This window comes from Homarus americanus, unplaced genomic scaffold (assembly GCF_018991925.1).
Source record: "Homarus americanus isolate GMGI-L3 unplaced genomic scaffold, GMGI_Hamer_2.0 scaffold55871, whole genome shotgun sequence".
Taxonomy (NCBI): domain Eukaryota; kingdom Metazoa; phylum Arthropoda; class Malacostraca; order Decapoda; family Nephropidae; genus Homarus; species Homarus americanus.
Genome location: NW_024713244.1, coordinates 16618 through 36008, shown reverse-complemented (window position 1 = coordinate 36008; position 19391 = coordinate 16618). Strand labels below are relative to the sequence as shown.

General features: G+C 39.3%; 1 protein-coding gene across 3 annotated transcripts in view; it reads left to right on the top strand.

Moving 5' to 3' along the window:
• The first annotated feature begins 6 nt into the window (after positions 1-6).
• The window catches only part of LOC121871532 (E3 ubiquitin-protein ligase rnf8-A-like), a 31549-nt gene continuing 12164 nt past the window's right edge, over positions 7-19391 (top strand). For 2 of the 3 annotated variants that reach the window (XM_042373984.1, XM_042373966.1), the window contains exons 1-6: positions 7-139; positions 311-436; positions 1225-1440; positions 2950-3126; positions 3265-3469; positions 6915-7020. In XM_042373984.1, the coding sequence (XP_042229918.1) occupies positions 1402-1440; positions 2950-3126; positions 3265-3469; positions 6915-7020 (527 nt within the window). In that variant the 5' untranslated portion in view covers positions 7-139; positions 311-436; positions 1225-1401. The remainder of the gene's footprint in view (positions 140-310; positions 437-1224; positions 1441-2949; positions 3127-3264; positions 3470-6914; positions 7021-19391) is intronic. The other variant, XM_042373975.1, reaches the window with a different exon arrangement.

Here is a 19391-nt window from a genome sequence, read left to right as displayed (position 1 = left end):
CTAACAGTTTACTGGAACTACATGTTATGTGACCTAACAGGTGAAGGAGCTTCAAGGTCGTTTGGATGAAGATCGAAAAACATTGGAAGATCAATTAAGGTTGGAAGAAGAGCAGAGAAATCACATTCTCCAAGAAAAGGTCAACAAACTCTGACCTGTGGTAGATTGCTTATTTAAGTTTTTAAAAGAAATTTCTTTGGTAGATAAACTTTTACGATATTTTTATTTTATTTTTTTTAATAAAAGCCATTGAAGTGGAAAGTCATTTAAAATAATTGTGATTTAGTGATACTTCAAACCCAATTTGCAGGAGAAAGTGCTCCATCAGTTAGAAGAGGAAAAGGCCAACCTTGAGCGTGTATTAGAAGAAGAACGCCATCGTCTGCAGGAGCAACTTGAGGCGACAGAGTATCACAAAGAAGAATTACGACAGCAGGTATTATGTTCACATTTTTGTGTAGCGAATGATTTTTGCTGGTTTTAATAATTACTGTTTGTGTACACAGAAAGACTGAAAAATATTGTTAGTGATATCCTATTTTAGGGTATATTTTTGTGATGATTTTCACTATGTTAAGATGATGTTAGCTTAGACTTAAATCATATTATTTGTCAGTCTCTGGAAATCCTATCTTCAACCCATTTGTTCTTGTGATTCAGCAAGTCGTGTTAGTACCACCACCTATCAGACCTGTGTTCCTGTTGTTAGCCATGGCTTCCAAAAAGTGATCATTGCATTTCATATCATCTCCAGCATTATACTATTAGAGATCTTATGTTGTTTTGATGCCAATGAGACAGAGAGTCAGTTTGTTTGTCAATACAGCAGCACATTGAGAAAAGCTACTTTCTGAAGTGCTCATTGAAAAGAAAGTCAGTCAGTTTTATGACCTTGTGGAAGTTGTTGAAGCAAGCTAATTCTCTCTCAGGTGGTTTGATCATTATAAGGACAGACATGGTATTCACAAACTTGCTATTGCAAGAGACAATTTTTTTCCTAATTATGATTTCCATTTTTTATTTTTTTATTTTATTTTATTTTTTCTGAGGAATTCACTAATCCAAAAAGTGGTTGATCTGGACCTCGTTCAGTAAACAGTAAAGACATTTTGCTGTGTAACTACATAGAATAATAACCACATTATTCTGGCTGACAGTGGTATCACTGAAGAGTATAGTAGTTTCTTGAAGCCTAAGTATTCATTGTTTCATAAATTTTGACAGTTAGAAGCCAAAGAATCTGCAATCCTTGCTAAAGAAGTTGAAAAGAAGAAGGCAGAACAGGAGAAAGAAAGGTTGGAAGATGAGTTGGCAAAGGAGCGACTCAGACTTGCAAAGGAACTAGAAAGCGTTAAAAATCATTATGTAGAAAAAGAGCGGAAAAATTTCCTTCTTGGCTCTATGCTGAAAGAGAAGGAAGAGTCGTTGCGTACTGAATTGGTAAGTGATGTAGATTTATCAGTTCATTATATCAGGTCAGTTTATTAATGCTCATGTAAGTGGATGACTAGAAAGTATGGCATTGAATAGGTTATGGATATATGATTTGTTATGCTGAGTTCAGTCAAGTGCCAGGGATAAACCAGATGGATACTTGAGGTTCCTCTGTAAAGGGAACACTTGCAGAACACATACGGTGGTTAGAGAGCATGACTGACAAGAAATTGAGTGAGATGTTATGGTTGGTCTTGATTCCAGCTGCCATAAATCATAACAGAAAGAGGCTTGTGAGAGCGGGGACATGTAAGATTAGCCACCGTAGCTTTATCATCTGATAATTAAACACCTTAATGCTAACTTATCATAACCGAACCTGATGCTTACCTTAACTAACCTACCCCCCCCCCCCTACCAGGTAGCATATAGGTTTTTAATTACCAAGTGAAATAGCTTCATGCAATCCCAAGAGTTATGAAATAGATGAAGAGCTTTGGTTAAAATTGTGAATGAAAGGGGGTTCTTTATTCAGATGCATATATCACCAGTAACAGCAGAAGTGGATAAATCTACAGCCATCGAGTGTTCATTATAGCGAGATTCGACCTTTTTTCTGAAAGATGGCAAGAGGAAGTATTTTTGTTAGAATTTGCACACACATTGTAATACAGTAAGTCCTCGCTTAACGTCGTTGTTCTGTTCCTGAAAACCGCGACGTTAGCGGAAACAGCGTTAACGGAATTAATTTTCCCCATAAGAAATAGATAAAATACGGGAGTTACGTTCCCCAGCTTCCCTTTGAACCATGAAATACATTACATATACATAAATTCAACGGAATTTTAATAGAAAATATTTTATATTCTACATCCAAACAATAAATAAACTAAATCATTTTGTATTGTACTCACTGATGGGCGGAGATTTAGCGAATGTGTGGGTGGGTAGTGGAGAGGAGAAGGGCGGCGAGTGACTGAGACCCGGAGGGTGGCTGCTCCTCCCGCTCTGACTGGGTGAGAGAGGGCGATGTGCCGTACAAAATAGTCCATGACGTTGTTATGCCGAATCTGCGGGACGTCAGAATCATGGGTATTTAAAGATTATCGACGTTATAATGAAACAATGTTGTTGGGGGCAACGTTAAACGAGGACTTACTGTAATGTTAACAGGGCTCTCTTTAAAGTCGGCCAGAACTTGTCGTACATTTTGTTATATAGATGAATGTGTATTTTTAACAATTCCTTAAAAGTTGAACCTTAAAGAAAAATAGTGGCTGTGCATTCCTCCATGTTGAAAGTAGAAACTTAAATTGTGCATAAATGCACTGAACTTCCTAGTTGATAGAATGTGAATGTTAAATAGTTTCAGGTGATAGATAGTGTATGGGTGATGCATAGTATGTGGTTAACAGATAGTTTAATGGCTGATGGAAAATAGTACATAGATGAAGTACAGTATATAGTTGATCAAGAATAATATTCTTAAGGTTGATTCTGTTATATCTTTCTCAGTTAAGTGGCTTACAAAATGAATTGCAAACCCTGGAAGCCCAAAATATGTCCTTAGAACAGGAACTTGAGTCAACAGCTGTAGCAACAAAATATGCGAGGGAGGAAGTGGTGGAGTCTGTCTCTGGCGTCTTAGAGAATGAGCTTCAGTGCTCTATCTGCAATGAACTCCTCATTACTGTAAGTAAAACTAGAATTAAATTTTTTATGAAACACTTAAGGAAAATAGTAATGAATTTAAATGGATTGAATATGAATTTAGGTGAAAAAAAGTATATGTTCAGTATTCAATTGAGTGAAAGAAATTAAACATTTCAGGCCATAACGTTGAACTGCAGTCACACGTTCTGTAAATATTGCATCGACCGGTGGAAGAAAAACAAGCAAGAGTGTCCAAACTGTCGTGCTTCCATAACGTCAGAGACACGATCTTTAGTTGTAGATAATTTCATTGAAAAAATTGTGCCAACTCTGTCTGAAGAAATGAAGAAGAAGAGAGCAGATATTGTTGCTGAGAGAAAAGGTATTGTGCCTGTGACACTATAGATTAGGCATATTCCTGTGACTAGGATTAACCCTTTTGTCCCAGGTAATGTAAGACCCGGTGGACACCCATGCAGACATATTTTGTTGATTTTTTATTTTATTTTTTTTTGAGCCACAGTTGAAAACTGGCATTTCAGGAATAAAATTAGTGCAGTCACTCAAAGTGTACTGTTGTAACTGGTGTGCACTGTGCCCACGACCTCATTGAGGGGATGGGGAGGAGGTGTGAGTCCCATTGTATGTATCGCTGTCTTCCCCGCTGGCTGCCTCAATAAACTTGACATCATTGAGGTCCGTTTCCTAAACTGATACTATATCAATGCCACTCAGAGGAGCGAGGTGGTGAGTAACTGGACCACTAGACTTGAGACAAAGATTATGGGCGAGTTGAGTAGCCAAATAAATAAATATCATTTACTAAGTACTACGTCCTGCCTGGAGATTCAAACTATGCCGTGAAAATTAAATACGTAGAAGAATGTCTCCCTGGTGTTGCTATGGTGGGCGTAAAAGAATGTCTCCCTGGTGTTGCTATGGTGGGCGTAAAGGAATGTCTCCCTGGTGTTGCTATGGTGGGCGTAAAGGAATGTCTCCCTGGTGTTGCTATGGTGGGGGTAAAGGAATGTCTCCTTGGTGTTGCTATGATGGGCGTAAAGGAATGTTCCCCGGGCTCTAAGGGTTAAGCATCTTTCTTAATTATTATACAGTATAGTCTGCATTTACGCGGTCAATTGAACCCGTGGAGGTCCACGTAAAACGAGAAACGCGTAAATGAAATAACAGAACATGGGATTAATTGAAATAGAGACTGGGCCGACCCCCAAACTCCACTTTTTCCGACACAATACGTATTTTGTAGTAAAAATAACATCTTAATTTTATGATGGTATGCACACAATTAATAATTAAGAGAAATATCAATAATATTAGGTTTTTTAACACTTACGTTAGTAGAAAAGCTGGGTCGGCACACGTGGATGGTGGCTGGTTCCGAGGCAGAGGGCAGATTAGTTGCCCTCCGGTGAATCACTTTCACTACTCGCAGAGGTTTGCAGGGCCTCCCAGACAAACCCCTCAAAGTCCATATCGTCACTATCACTGACTTGGGCTGGCTGTGGTTGTGGTGGGTTGCGGGAGAGGAAGTCTTCGATACTAGGTTGACGACTAGCATTGATGTTGTCGAGATAGATCTGGATATACGGCTCCATAACTTTCGACAGAAGGTTATTAGACACTTCATACCGATGCTTGACTGTGTCTTTGTCAAGGATGAGCTTAATTTTCTCCCCCAACTCGATGATTTCCTTCACATTATCGTGACTTGGTCCAAGTTCAAGGTTTTTCTGGGGTGGTGGGGGTCCAGCAGAGGCCATTGTGAAGGGAATAGCGGGCACAAGAGAGAACTGTATGTACGCGGAGAACTGAGAACGATGAGACAGGCCCGGCTAGGTCAGTGACTTCTACCCTCTGGTGGCAGGGCACGTCATGTTACATTAGACCAATCACAGCTAGCGGCGGAGGGAATGCGTGGCCCAATCACAGTCCGATACGTCATATGACGTCAGCGATAACGTAAGAGCGGCCTAATGCGCACCACTCACCGCACCGCTTCCCGCGTGTGGTCAAGAATGGACCGCTTGGGTAAAAAATGGCGCCGCGGTCTGGGCCTCTCCAGGCGCTCGCAGCGCAAAAGACCAAATTTACAGCGTAATTAAAACATTTCATTCTGGCAAGGCACCGCGTAAATGACCAAACACGTAAACAAAAACCATGTAAATGCAGACTATGCTGTACAGTAAGTGTACAGCTTTAACCCCTAGGCTTCAGTTCACGTCTAATGACGTGTGTATGTAGAGCTTCGGGTAAAATAATATGGCATTTTGATCTTTCACGGGCCTGTTTGAATAAAAAGGGCATGCCTGGCTAGAGTATGTTGCTATTTTTATTTCATTCACTCACACTTGAGAGCCTCCCAGCCTTTTCTCATTAGCTTCTCATCTTTTATGATATAGACATCTCGCCCTTAGACTTGACTTACTTCACCCTATATTTCTAACGCCTCCCCCCCCCAACCCCGAAGAACAAATCTACTATTGTGATCAATTACTGGAGCAGTAATAATGATTGTTAATAGTTTAAATAGTAATAACATAGTAAAACAAGTGTCCTGTATCTCATACTTCCTACAAATTAGTGTGATTACCTCATTACTGTCACACACTCACACACACACACACACACACACACACACACACACACGAGAGAGACTCTTCCTTGCCTTAGTGTTACCAACCTGCGAGAAGGACATCTATGTATTTCCTGTTTATATCAGGCATGGCCAGTTTGTAAGACTAGAATAGCCCGAAGCCCAAGGGTTAATGAGTGTTTTCTGTTATGGTGTTGTCCATATAAAATTACAAATATTATAATTCATAAATTACAAAGATTTTTATGTCTTAAAGTTTTCACTATTATTATTATTATTGTTGTTATTACCATAGTCCCTCGGTTAACGAGCACAATTCGTTCCAGAAGGTTGCTTGTTAACCGAAAAATTCGTTAACTGAAACCATTGTTTCATTGGGTTTTTGGGTAATTGGTTCCAGCTCACAGATAATTACATACAAACTAAAAATAAATGCAGTAAAGTACACTTACTTTGAGGTGTGTTTGTAGAAGGCTCCTGGTTGATGATGATGATGATGAGAATTAGAATGGGGATGGAGGAGTAGGGAGAAGAGAAGGCATTGGGGTGGAAGAGAAGTCGCCCCATGCTGCCATTTCACCCATAAAATTTTAGTTCACTTGGTGTAATTCAAGATTATTTTCTTTAAATCAACACTGCACTGCATTATATATTATAAATATGTAAATTATATTTCAAAACGACCAATAATTTGACTGGAAACACAGAAAAAAGCGTTTATGTTGATGAGAGTCTGTAGCAAGATGTTACCTCCACCGAAAAGACACAGAAACTGATGCCTGTATGGTGTGTTGACAGGCTGTTTGGCATGCAAAAAACTAGTTTCCTGTACTTAAATTATGTTAAATAATTGTTAAAATGACTAAAAAATTTAATATAAGACTTTTAAAATTATTGAATAGTACAAACTTCTTGATATTTACTAAAATAGTAAGGAATTTAAGTCCTGGAACCGATTACTATATTGGCGGACTAATATGACCGCTAGTGTGCAAGCGAAAACATGTTGAGGGGCGCTCGTAAGGAATTCGTTATTCGAGGGAATGCTCGTTAACTGAGGTTAAGAATCTTATGGAAGGTAATTTGTTAACCGAAATTTCGTTAACCGAGGGATCACTGTATTATTATTATTATTATTATTATTATTATTGCAGTAGTATGGGTACTCTGTACTGTAATTAATTAGTAATTAATTAATTCAATTATTTTCTTCCAGCTGAAATAGAAGTATGCTCTTTGGCCCAGGCTGCAGCAGCAACACAAAGGGGAAGAAGAGGAAGGAGAAGAGGAGCAGGAAGACAAAATGCTCCAAACAGAGCTGGGTAAATAAATCTTAAAGCTATGGTAGTCAGAAGAAGTACAGTAGAACCTCACTAATTCAGCCTCCACTAATTTGAAGTATTGTACTTGCTAATTTGTACACTTTTTTATGACAAAATATTTAAAAAAATTGGAAAAGATTTCTGCAAATTGTATGATTTATTCAAAGTTTGTGTAAAATTGACCTAGGTGTTTGCATACTAGGGCACCAATTTGAGCATTCCATCACACTTCTGTTTTATAAACACGTTCTTTGTGGAAGTTCAGATGAACTAGATATGTCATCCTCCTGTACAACCACTACTGGCTTAGAATAATGGGGAGGAGATGTAATGTACACTTTTTTTATAAGTATTATCTACAATATATACCAATAACATTCTTCACAACACTGTCAGGTCCAACTTAAGTCAGGGTGAACTGCACACTTGACCCAATCCCCACTCTGGTACATACAGTCCCTGTTTTTCTAGTACAGTGGCCCCTCGGTTAACGAACTCAATCCGTTCCAGAAGGTCGTTCGTTAACCGAAACGTTCGTTAACCGAAACCATTGTTTCAATGGGTTTTTGGGTAATTGGTTCCAGCTCACCGAAAATTTCCTAACTTCAACAAAAATGGCGGAAAAATTTACTTACTTTGAGGTGTGTATGTAGAAGGCTCCTGGATGATGGTGATGATGTGCATTTGAAGTGGGAGGTGCAGGAGGAGAAGGGAGAAGAGAAGGAAGTGGAGGTGGAGGAGAAGCATTTTACTGCTTCTTGGAAGGTGAGTTACCTTCCATGAAAATGTCAGGAACCTCTGGACTGACAGATTCTCCACCATGAACATCCTCTCTCCTTCTTGAAGTGGAAGGCTGAGGGCTAGCATCTTGTTCCCTCTGCCTTTTACTGAAGAAAGTGTCAATTGTGGTCTGTGGGGCATCTGTCCTCCTCACCATTAACTTATGTTTAAAGAAGGAGACCACTGAGTCCTCAACATGACACAAAGTTAGTTCAGTTTTTTCCACTTCTGGGTGCTTTGAAGCCAGTTCCCTGAACTTCTCCCAGTGGTAAATCACATCTTTCAACTGTTTAGCTGACATATGGTCATCACTTTCAATTTCCTCCTCACCACTGTCAGCCTCTACCCGTAACATCTCATCCAGTTCCTTCAAGTCATAAGGAGTAAGTTCCTCCTCATGAGACATCACAAGCTCTTCCACATCCTTCTCCTCCACTTCAAGGCCCAATGACTGACCAATGGACACAATCTCCTGGTCCAACTCTGTGTCATCCTCAAATCCCTCAAAATCATGGACTACTGATGGCCACAGTGCTTTCCATGAAGAAGTGAGGGTTCTATTGGAGACTTCTTGCCATGATGACACAATCAATTTTACAGCCTCCAGGACGTTGAATTGTGTCTTCCAGAACTGTTTCAGTGTTAGTTCAGGATCAATGGAAGTTGCCTGATGACACCTCCTAAACATTTTCTTCATGTACAACTTCTTGAAGTTGCTGATTACATTCTGGTCCATTGGCTGTATGAGTGATGTAGTGTTTGGAGGCAAAAACAACACTTTCACAAAGTCAAATTGATACTCCAAATTTCTGGCAAGGTCAGGGTCATGACCAGGAGCATTATCCATGAGGAGAAGAGCCTTTAAAGGAAGTTTATTGGTGGTTAGGTAGCTCTTGACAGAGGGGCAAAACACATCAACAGCCCATTCATTAAAGAACTGTCTTGTCACCCATGCCTTACAGTTGGACTTCCAATAAACTCCAAGCATTGTTCTTACCACTTTCTGTTGCTTGAACACCCTGGGGTTTTCAGAGTGGTAGACAAGCATAGGCTTCAGTCGGAAATCCCCTGAAGCATTGGCACCAAGCAATAGAGTGAGACGGTCTTTCATGGGTTTATGCCCAGGTAAAGAGGCTTCATCCTTGGTGATGAATGTTCTTTTGGGCATCTTTTTCCAGAACAGCCCAGTTTCGTCAACATTGAACACTTGCTGTGGAAGATAATTTTCTACTTCCATCAGTTTTTTAAATTCAATTAAAAACTTTGCTGCCCCTTCTTTATCAGCACTAGCAGCTTCACCATGCCTAACAACACTTAAAATGTCACTTCTTTTCTTAAATTTTTCGAACCAGCCTTTGCTAGCCCGAAAATCTTCAAATTCTGTTCCTGAAGAACCAGGTTGATCTGCCTTTAAATGTTCATAAATCTCCCTGGCTCTTTCACAAATGAAATCACCAGAAACTGAATCACCTTTCATCTGTTTTTCCCTAATCCAGATGATAAGTAACCTCTCAGTTTCTACGATTAGGGATCTACTTTTAAACACTCTTGTAGATTTGTCTCTCACGTTCACTTCCTTAAATTTGTCTTTTTGTGCAAGAATTGTCGACACAGTTGATGCCGACATGCCATATTCTTTGCATAGCGCATTTGATTTAATACCTTGTTCGTGTTTTTTTATTATTTCCTGCTTTATTTGGATTGAAATCACTTTTCTTGATCTCTTAGGCCCCATGCTGGATTCAAACAATGGCAACACGTATTTTTCAAAGTTAAACTAGCTGTAAATAAAGAATATTTTCTTTAAAATAACACTGCACTGCACTATATATTGTCAATATGTAAAATAATTTTCAAAATGACCAATAATTTGCTTGGAAACACAGAAAAAAAGCGTTTAGTTGAAGAGAGTCTCAAGCAAGATGTTACCTCCAGTGAAAACAGAGAGAGACTGACGCCTGTTTGCTGTGTTAAGAGGCTGGATGCCGCGCATTAAACTAGTCACTTTACCTTCAATTTTGTTCAATAATTGTTAAAATGACTAAAAAATTGAATATTAAACTTTTAAAATTATTGAATAGTATAAACTTCTTGATATTTACAAAAATAGTAAGGAATTTAAGCCCTAGAACCGATTAATGTATTGGCGGACTGATACTAAAGCTGGTTGCCCGGTCAGTGCAAGCGAAAACATGTTGAGGTCGGTTCGTAAGAAGTTCGTTAAGCGAAATTTTTTTCGTTAACCGAATTGAAGATCCTTATGGAAGGCAGTTCGTTAATCGAAATTATGTTAACCGAGGTGTTCGTTAAACGAGGGGTCACTGTACAGTGGTCCCTCGGTTAACGAGCGCCTCGGTTAACGAGATTTCGGTTAACGAGTTACCTTCCATAGGATTCTTAACTTCGGTTAACGAGCAATCCCTCGATTAACGAGTTTCTTACGAGCCGACCTCCATATGTTTTAGCTTGCATTTGGCTGTCCACCAGCTGTAGTATTAGTCCGCCAATACAGTAATCGGTTCTAGGGCTTAAATTTCTTACCCTTTTAGTAAATATCAAGTTTATACTATTCAATAATTTTAAAAGTTTAATATTAAATTTTTTAGTCATTTTAACAATTATTGAACATAATTGAAGGTAGGGTCACTAGTTTGTGGCACGCCATCCAGCCTGCCAACACAGCATACAGGCGTCAGTCTTTTGTCTTTTCAGTGGAGGTAACATCTTGCTTGAGACTCTCTTCAACTAAAATGTGTTTACAAGCAAATTATTGTCATTTTGACATTTATTTTACACATTGACAATATATAATGCAGTGCAGTGTTGATTTAAAGAAAATAAACTTGAATTCCACCAAGAGAACTAAAATTTTATGGGTGAAATGGCGCCATGGGGTGACTTCTCTTCCACCCCAATGCCATCTCTTCTCCCTTCTCCTCCACCCCCATTCTAATTCCCATCATCATCATCATCCAGGAGCCTTCTACATACACACCTCAAAGTAAGTGTACTTTTCTACCTTTTTTGTTGAATTTAGACAATTTTCAGTGAGCTGGAACCAATTACCCAAAAACCCATTGAAACAATGGTTTCGGTTAACGAGTTTTTCGGTTAACGAGCAACCTTGTAGAACGGATTGTGCTCGTTAACCGAGGGACCACTGTAATGTCTTAGTTTGGTCCTCCTACAGTTCCAACACGTGTAATCTAAACAACATTAAGTGCATTCAACAAATTTATATTCTGGTAATTTGAATGGGTTAAAGCTCCAAGGATGTTGAATTAGCAAGGTTTGAGTGTACAGTATTTGTAATACAATACTGTAGTTATACATTTTCATTGTTGACCTGTTAATTATTTGAATAATAATGAGGTCTTTGATAATGAATTTTGAGAGATGTAGAAATAATTAAGGATTTTGTAGCTTTTTGATAAAAAAATTAAAATTACAGTAGAGTTTAACTTTTATGTTAACTTATTAGCATTTGTAACTCATTGCTTAGTCTCCCATGTAAGTCTTAATTTTTAGAAATATTTTTTTCTTTCTTTCCTTTTTCTTTTACTTTATGTCCTGTGAGCATTTTAAGAATGGTAGGATCAAATACAGTGGTCCCTCGCTTAACGAGCACAATTCGTTCCAGAAGGTTGCTCGTTAACCGAAAAATTCGTTAACCGAAACCATTGTTTCAATGGGATTTTGGGTAATTGGTTCCAGCTCACCGAAAATTACATACAAACTAAAAATAAATGCAGTAAAGTACACTTACTTTGAGGTGTGCATGTAGAAGGCTCCTGGTTGATGATGATGATGATGATGGGAATTAGAATGGGGGTGGAGGAGAAGGGAGAAGAGAAGGCATTGGGGTGGAAGAGAAGTCACCCCATGCTGCCATTTCACCCATAAAATTTTAGTTTTCATGGTGTAATTCAAGATTATTGTCTTTAAATCAACACTGCACTGCATTATATAGTGTCAATATGTAAAATATTTCAAAATGACCAATAATTTGACTGGAAACACAGAAAAAAGGCATTTATGTTGAAGAGTCTCAAACAAGATGTTCCTTCCTCTGAACTGGTAAACAAACTGACACCAAGCTAGGTTTGTTGAATGGCTGTTTGGCGCGCAAAAAACTAGCTTCCTCTATTTCAATTATGTTCAATAATTGTTAAAATTACTGAAAAATTTAATATAAAACTTTAAAAATTATTGAATAGTACAACCTTCTTGATATTTACTAAAATGGTAAGGAATTTAAGCCCTAAAACCGATGACTGTATTGGCAGACTAATACTACAGCTGGTGGGCAGCGAAAACATGTTGGGAAAAATTCGTAAGGAATTCGTTAACCGAGGGTTTGCTCGTTAACCGAAGTGAAGAATCTTATGGAAGGTAATTCGTTAACCGAAATTTCATTAACCGAGGGATCACTGTATATCCAGTTGAGTACTATACCTTGCTTGTTTGAGTAAGCATTTTTAATTTGGAGTGGGCTGTAGGATGTATCTTATCCGTTCACCTTGGGTATGTGTGAACACCCTACTGTGCACATTGAATTTGGAGTTAAATAATAAAATTTATGAGCTAGAAACCATTACTGTATTATGTCTAGTGGAACACCTTTTCCCAATCTTATTCAGATTTACTTCCCAGGTGGCATCGGTAATCATTCTCTCACCCCAGAGGTGAGTATGGAGATATTTTAAATTGTCACTAAAATTTTCATTGAATTGGGCTGGTAGATGCAGTTACAAACTTCTCCAGAGAATTGAAGAGTTACAGTACTTTGTTTTGGTAATAGATCATCTGAAGGGTTATAATTGTACACTGTACCCTCGTTAATTCAGATTATTATAATTCGGATTTCAGCTTAATTCGTGTGTTTTTAAAAAAAATAATTAAACAATTTTAATTTGGAATGAATTTGAAATTACCGAGCGTTTCCATAAAGTTGATTATTACTAGAGGAATATATTATGAAACAGATAAAGATGAATGAATTATAAGAATATAATATGAATTATATTAAGATACTGTCCAAAACCATGTTTGGGTGCATATCCCAAGAGAGGAGGGAGGAGAAGACAACTCTCCTCCCGTGACCTCTTTATAACAACATTATGTAATTTCACAATAATTCCCCTATTATTTAGGTTCATTTGCTGCCGGGTTAATAAAACATCAGAAAATAATTATTTTGCCCCCAAAATCCCACACTCAATTCCAGATGAGCTACTGTGCCGTGGAATATTCTTCTCTTGTTTATAGAGCGGTAACGGTCGATCGTTCCCCCTGACCTGCTCTCTGTAATAATGTTGTCAGCACTCTCCATCTTTCAAGCACCGTTGTTGTCACTGTTCAAGAGGGTTGGTGCTTATCACAGGATCTGTCTTGAGCACTGAGTAAATATTTTTGTAGCATATTTATCAGAACTAATGAATCTCCATATGCCCTGGTTTATTCACTGATCAGTTATCTTAGTACAAAAGTAGCCAAATCGAGCCATCATGTATCAATTACTTTTCAAATAGAAATTATAAAATAAAATGTTATAATACAATGGTTTAGTAGTGCTGTTTAAGTGCCTTATCATGTCACCTCGCCTCACTGCCCACCTCAGTGTTACATTTGTTTATTACTGTACCAGTATGTACATTTAAAGAAATATTTATATTCGCACAGTAATTATAAATTGATTATTTGGCGACAGCCAAGGCATGGATAGGTGCAAAAACTGAACCAAAAAGAAACAAATAATCGAACACCAAAAAAAAAAAAAATCGAAAATTGTCGAACTATGTCAAAATATTGCGAAGTCGGTTAATTTGGAATTTTTGGTAATTCAAGTGACCCAGTCTCTTTTTCTGTCAAATTAACGAGAGTCTAGTGTATTCTAGTTTGTAGCTTAGTCTTCTCCTCTCACTTTACACACTTCTCTTACATCTTTCTCTCCCACCTTTCTCAAAAGTAGGAGAGGAGTTAAAATGATATGCTAAAGACAAATAGAAAGTTTGTAGTATAACTGACCACTATTGTTTTAGAGTTTCGGTATGAGTGTTTAAGTGAAGGAACTGAGGCTTTAACCCTCATTGTAAAGTAAATTAGCAGGATGTTACATAGTGTGGTGGGCTTACTGTCCCTGGCTAGACCAACTAACACCTCAGCACAAGGATTTGGTTATCCATCATATATGAAACAATACACTTGATTTTGATTATATATTCAGAATTTATCATCAGTATCAGCCAGTCCATCCATCAAGTTGAAGGTCTAGCCCATGGTTTCAAAATCATCTGTATTTGAGCTGCCCTCCTTGCTCATTATTCATTTCATTTCAAACTTGGTAATGTTGTGTTGTCTGTTCGCTTTGTAATTGCTGTTTTGTTATTATTGTCCCTCTCATATATTGTGGGGTCCATACAAGGATATCTTTGGCCCATTGTTGATTTTTTTTTTTTTTTATGAATGGTTTGACTTCACATGTATATTATATATTTTGCCATATTTTCTGAATTTGCGTCATGGGGGATGACATTCCTCGGCATACAGTATTTTGATTCAGAAGGTTCTTGGTAAACTGATGGTTACCCTCACATGCATGATGAAGAACTGGCATTATGAGCCTCAACTTTCTTTATATAGATAAGTTATTCATATTTGAGAGAGAGAAGTACACATGGCAGTTTGCTCTTTGGACACTTAAAGTTGACAATTACCTAAATTCAAACTACCCTTGTCGAGTACACCACTTGCATGCAATATTAAAATACATGTTGGTAAGAGATACAGTATGTATATGTCCTAAATTTGAATACCTGTAGGTTGTAAGTTGATGAAAAAATAAGAGAGAGGAGTTGCCATTGATAGGTGTGAGCTCATAGGTTACTTTACCATTGGTAGGAGGGAAGGGTATGCAGACAGTCCTCAACTTTGAACTCCCAGTGTTCTCAAGAGAAGTAAAGTATTGTTTTAACTTATTAGCTTATTGTAGAATATATAACATCATTTATAATTATTTAAAAGTTTCAAAGCAGTTTGTTGTGTTACCTTTAAATACTGCCGGGTCATATTGCCAGAGTATTGGAGTTGTGTCATTAATGTGATTTGTCCAGCAGGAGTAAAGTTATTATTATATTTTATTGATTTTTGCCATATCAAAGAAAATGTGGTCGGTATATTGTGTTTCTTCTGTGTATTCATCTGTATGATTGATTTATTTTATTTTTTAATTAGTTAGGCTTTGTTGGTCAATGTAAAATTTTATTTGCAGCTTTATAGCAACACTGTTTATGCTGAGTTTGATAAGTAGCCCTTGTTCTATTAGGAATATAGATGGGTATACATCATTGACAGTGATTGTTTAATTTTGATGGTGTGGTGAAATTACATACAAATAAGTCTAGAAATACAGTATAGATATGCATGTGCTCTCTCTCTGTCTTTCTTTATTTTTAGAGTACAATACTGTAATTGATTTACACACATGGGTCCATATAGACTGGTAACATTAGTGTCTTCAGTGCATGATGCCATGTCTTTATGATGTCTTTATTATTGTCCTGTCTTTATTTTACCCAATCACACTCTTGTATTTGTATTCAGTATTTGGACCTGGTTGCACGGTTATTATAAGCACAATAATATATGAATGGTTTGTGATAACTGATATACAGTGATATCTCCGTCAGCCGAACAATTGGTACGGAGCTCTTCCGGGAATTAGAGATTTCCGGGTAATGAGACGACTCTCAAAGCTGGAAAAAAATCCCTCATCCCCGGAATTTTCCAGGTACAGTCAACCCTCACTTTACGCGGTTAATGTAACCCGCAGGGTCCCGCGGAAAGTGAGGAACGCGTAAAGTGAATAACATAACATATGGGATTAATTGAAATAGAGTCCGGGCCGACCCCCAAACTACACTTTTTGATGACACACAACTATGTTGTAGTAAAAATTTTATCTTAACTTTATGATGGTATGAAAAAACAAGTAATATAGAAGAGGTTAGGTTAGGAAAAATAAAGGTTAACATAGGAAAAATAACGGTTAGGTTAGGAAAACTAAAAGTTAGGTGGAACACTTACGTTAGTAGAAGAGATGGGTCGGCGTACGGGGATGGAGGCTGGTTCCGAGGCAGAGGGCAGGCTACTGGCCCTCAGGTGAATCACCATTACTAGGTGCATCACCATCACTGTCACTTACAGTTGTCAGGGCTTCCCTGACAAATCCCTCAAAGTCATCTTCACTGTTACTATCACTGGCTTGGGCTGGCTGTGGTGGGTTGTGGGCGAAGAAATCTGTTTTGCTTTGCTGACGGCTGGTGTTGATGTTGTCGTGATACACCTTGATGTAGGGCTCCATAGTCTGCAACAGCTGGGTAGTGAAGATTTCATACCTGTTTGCGTCAGGGTCGTGGGAAAGGAGGAGCTTGGCTTTCTCGATACACTCGATGGCACCCCTAACATTACTATGGGATAAGTGTTGTTCTTCTTGGGATGACGCACCACCTGCCTCTTCACTGACGTCGTCATCATCATGTACCATCTCCTCGGTAGTCACATCAGGTTCCATTATCACCGCCATGATGTCGTCGTTGGTGGTCTCGGAGAAGCCTGGAACTGTAACACTCTGCGCAGCTTCTCTGGCAAGGTCCACTGCTACTGCAACAGTCTGAACCTCACCAGTCACAGTTTGACTCCTCTCACCTGGTATTCCATGCAACACATGTCTCCATGCGTGACGAATTGTAGCAATAGACAGCTGATCCCATGCCTCCACCAAGAAGTCCACAGCTTTCTTGATGTTAATTACTCTCCAGAATTGTTTGAACAGTATTTTTTGCTGTGCCAACTGTTGATCCTCATCTTCTTCGCTCTTGCTATCGGTGGTGGTGTCACTCAGGTTACGCAACTCTTCCCTGGTGTTGGTGTAGTTGTTCAGGAGCTTGAATTTTTTTGTAGAGAATGCAGCTTTTACATTACAGATTAACGCTTGGTCCATGGGCTGTAATATAGACGTAGTGTTGGGAGGAAGGAAGACCACCTTTACGTTGGGGTGACGATCTAACAGTAGAGGCGAGTGTCCTGGTGCGTTGTCCAGCAAGCACAAAATCTTGAATGGCACATTCTGTCGCTCACAGAATTTCTTTACATCGGGAACAAAACAGTCATCAAACCAGGAGAGGGACAGTGTAGAGAACATCCACGCCTTACGTGCGGTCAGCTAGTGGACATTTAGCTTGGTCATGTCCATGGTTTTGTAGGCGTGCGGCTTGCGTGCTGTGTGGATCACCGATAACTTGAGCTTACAGGTACCGGAGGCATTGGTGGTAAACAGGACGGTGATGCGTTCCTTCTGCATCTTCCGGCCCCGAATCTTGCTGGCATTCTTTACAACAAAGGACTTGGAAGGTAGCTTTTTCCAGAAAAGACCAGATTTGTCCATGTTAAACACCTGGTCGTCATTGTACTGTCCTTCCTCCATAATCTCACGTAAAAATGGAGGAAATTCCCTAGCCGCAGCACGGTCAGCACTCGCTTCTTTACCACCAATGTTTATATTGGTGATCTTGTTCCTGATCTTAAACCTCTGTAACCACCCAGAGGAAGCATTAAAGGGTTTGGGCTCTGTAATTCCCATCTTTCGTGCCACTGCAATGTACAGTTCACGTGCGTACTCCTTAACAGAGCGCGTGTCGACCGCCATGTTCCGTCGTGCCTGACGCACCAAGTACCTCACAAGTAATATTTCTGTCTTGAGAAGCACCTGGTTGTGAAAATACTTGATCATAGAAGCACCTGTAGACTTTGTGATCTTCATGTGCTTCTTTATCTTGGCTGCATCCTTCTTTATTGTTCGAATCGTAGATTCAATCACACCATGCTGGTGCGCCAAATCAACCTGCCTTGTTCCTTTCTCCAACTCTTGGATGATCTTGTACTTCACCTCGTAGCTTAAGGAACGTCGTGTCTTCTTTGGCTTTGTGCCGCTGGGTCCAGGTAAGGAAAGGTTACTCTCTGGGGGCGGTGGTCGGGCGGAAGCCATTTTACAGAACAATGGGTACACGTTTACACGGTCTGGCGTGGAGGGATGAAACTGGCGCGGCTAGGTCACGCATCGTCTTTTCTCCCTCCCTCCCTCCCTCCCTCCCTCCCCCAGGTGGACACGTCATAATACTTTAAGCCAATTACAGCTAGCAGCAGAGGGGGGTAGGGATGCATGGCCAATCCCAGTCCGATACGTCATATGACGTCAGTGATAACGCAACAAAGACACACACTGCGCAACCTTACCGCGCGGCTTGCCCAGGCGGAGGGAGGGAGGGAGGAGGAGGGAGAGGCGAGAGCACAGACAGGCAGGCGGGTGGGGCGAATCTAAAAATAGCATCGCGCCGGACACTCTCCGCGTAATGGGGTTCACGCACCGCGTAATGTGAGCACGTTAGGTTCTGGCAGGGCACCGCGTTAATGTGGAAACGCAGAATGTGGGACCGCGTAAAGCGAGGGTTGACTGTATAGCATGCCCTGACAATTCGCGAATCTCGAATATTTGCGGATGACACCCTGGTTGTACCTAAGAATATCTTAGGGTAGTTTTTTAGTTGCTGGCATTTTTGTGGCCGGGACAGGGAGCCGTTCAATAGCTGGGATTTAAATTTTCCGAGGGGCACATTTTCTGGAAAATTCCGAGAAAATTTTCCCGATGCCCGGAAAATTCTGGGGATGGGGGAGTTTTTTTTCCAGGTTTGAGAGGTGAAATTCAGGCGCATTTTTTTGGAAATTCCGAGAAAATTTTTCCGGTACCGTAAAATTCCGGGGATGAGGGTTTTTTTCGGGCTTTGAGAGTCGTCTCGTTATCCGGAAATCTCTCATTCCCAGAAGTAGTCTGCACCAATTGTTCCGGCTAACGGAGATATTGCCTTCTTACCACATTATATTCATGAAAAACATGCCCATATGACTGGTGTATTTTAGTCACTTGCATCTTCTCCAGGCCAACACACTGCTCAGAGAGCAACAGGATAAGTATCTTTTATTTTTGTGCTGCCTCATGTGTTATTAACTGGAAGAGGCTAACTGAGATTACCAAAAAATTAATTAAAGAAATGGGATTGCATCTAGCAGGGAAACCCTTTTAAAATAAAGAGAAGAATAAATCTTGATTGGCTACATCTGGCAAATTCTTGTTTGAAAAGTGCTGTTTTACATTTGCTTAACTATTCAGAAAGGAAATTACTTGGAAAAATATTATACAGACTTTGGATATGTTTTTAGTGTCATGCTTTGTAACCCATCAACACTTTGTGTTTCAGGGATTTTTTGATAATTTGGATATGATAATCTTTTACTTTTTTTTTTTTTTTTTTTTTTTTTTTTACACATTAATGTTAGTGACTGAGCTTTGTTTTCAATAATAGTTTATTTTACTTGATGGTTTTATGAAAATGTGATGTTAAGTGAACATCGATAATAGTACAGTCTGCCCCTAACATACATGGGGGTTAGGTAACAGAGATACCCTTGAATGTTAAAAATCCGCTTATTTTTGCTGCCTCTAAAAACACCCATGGCCCCCATGTCCTTATTTACCG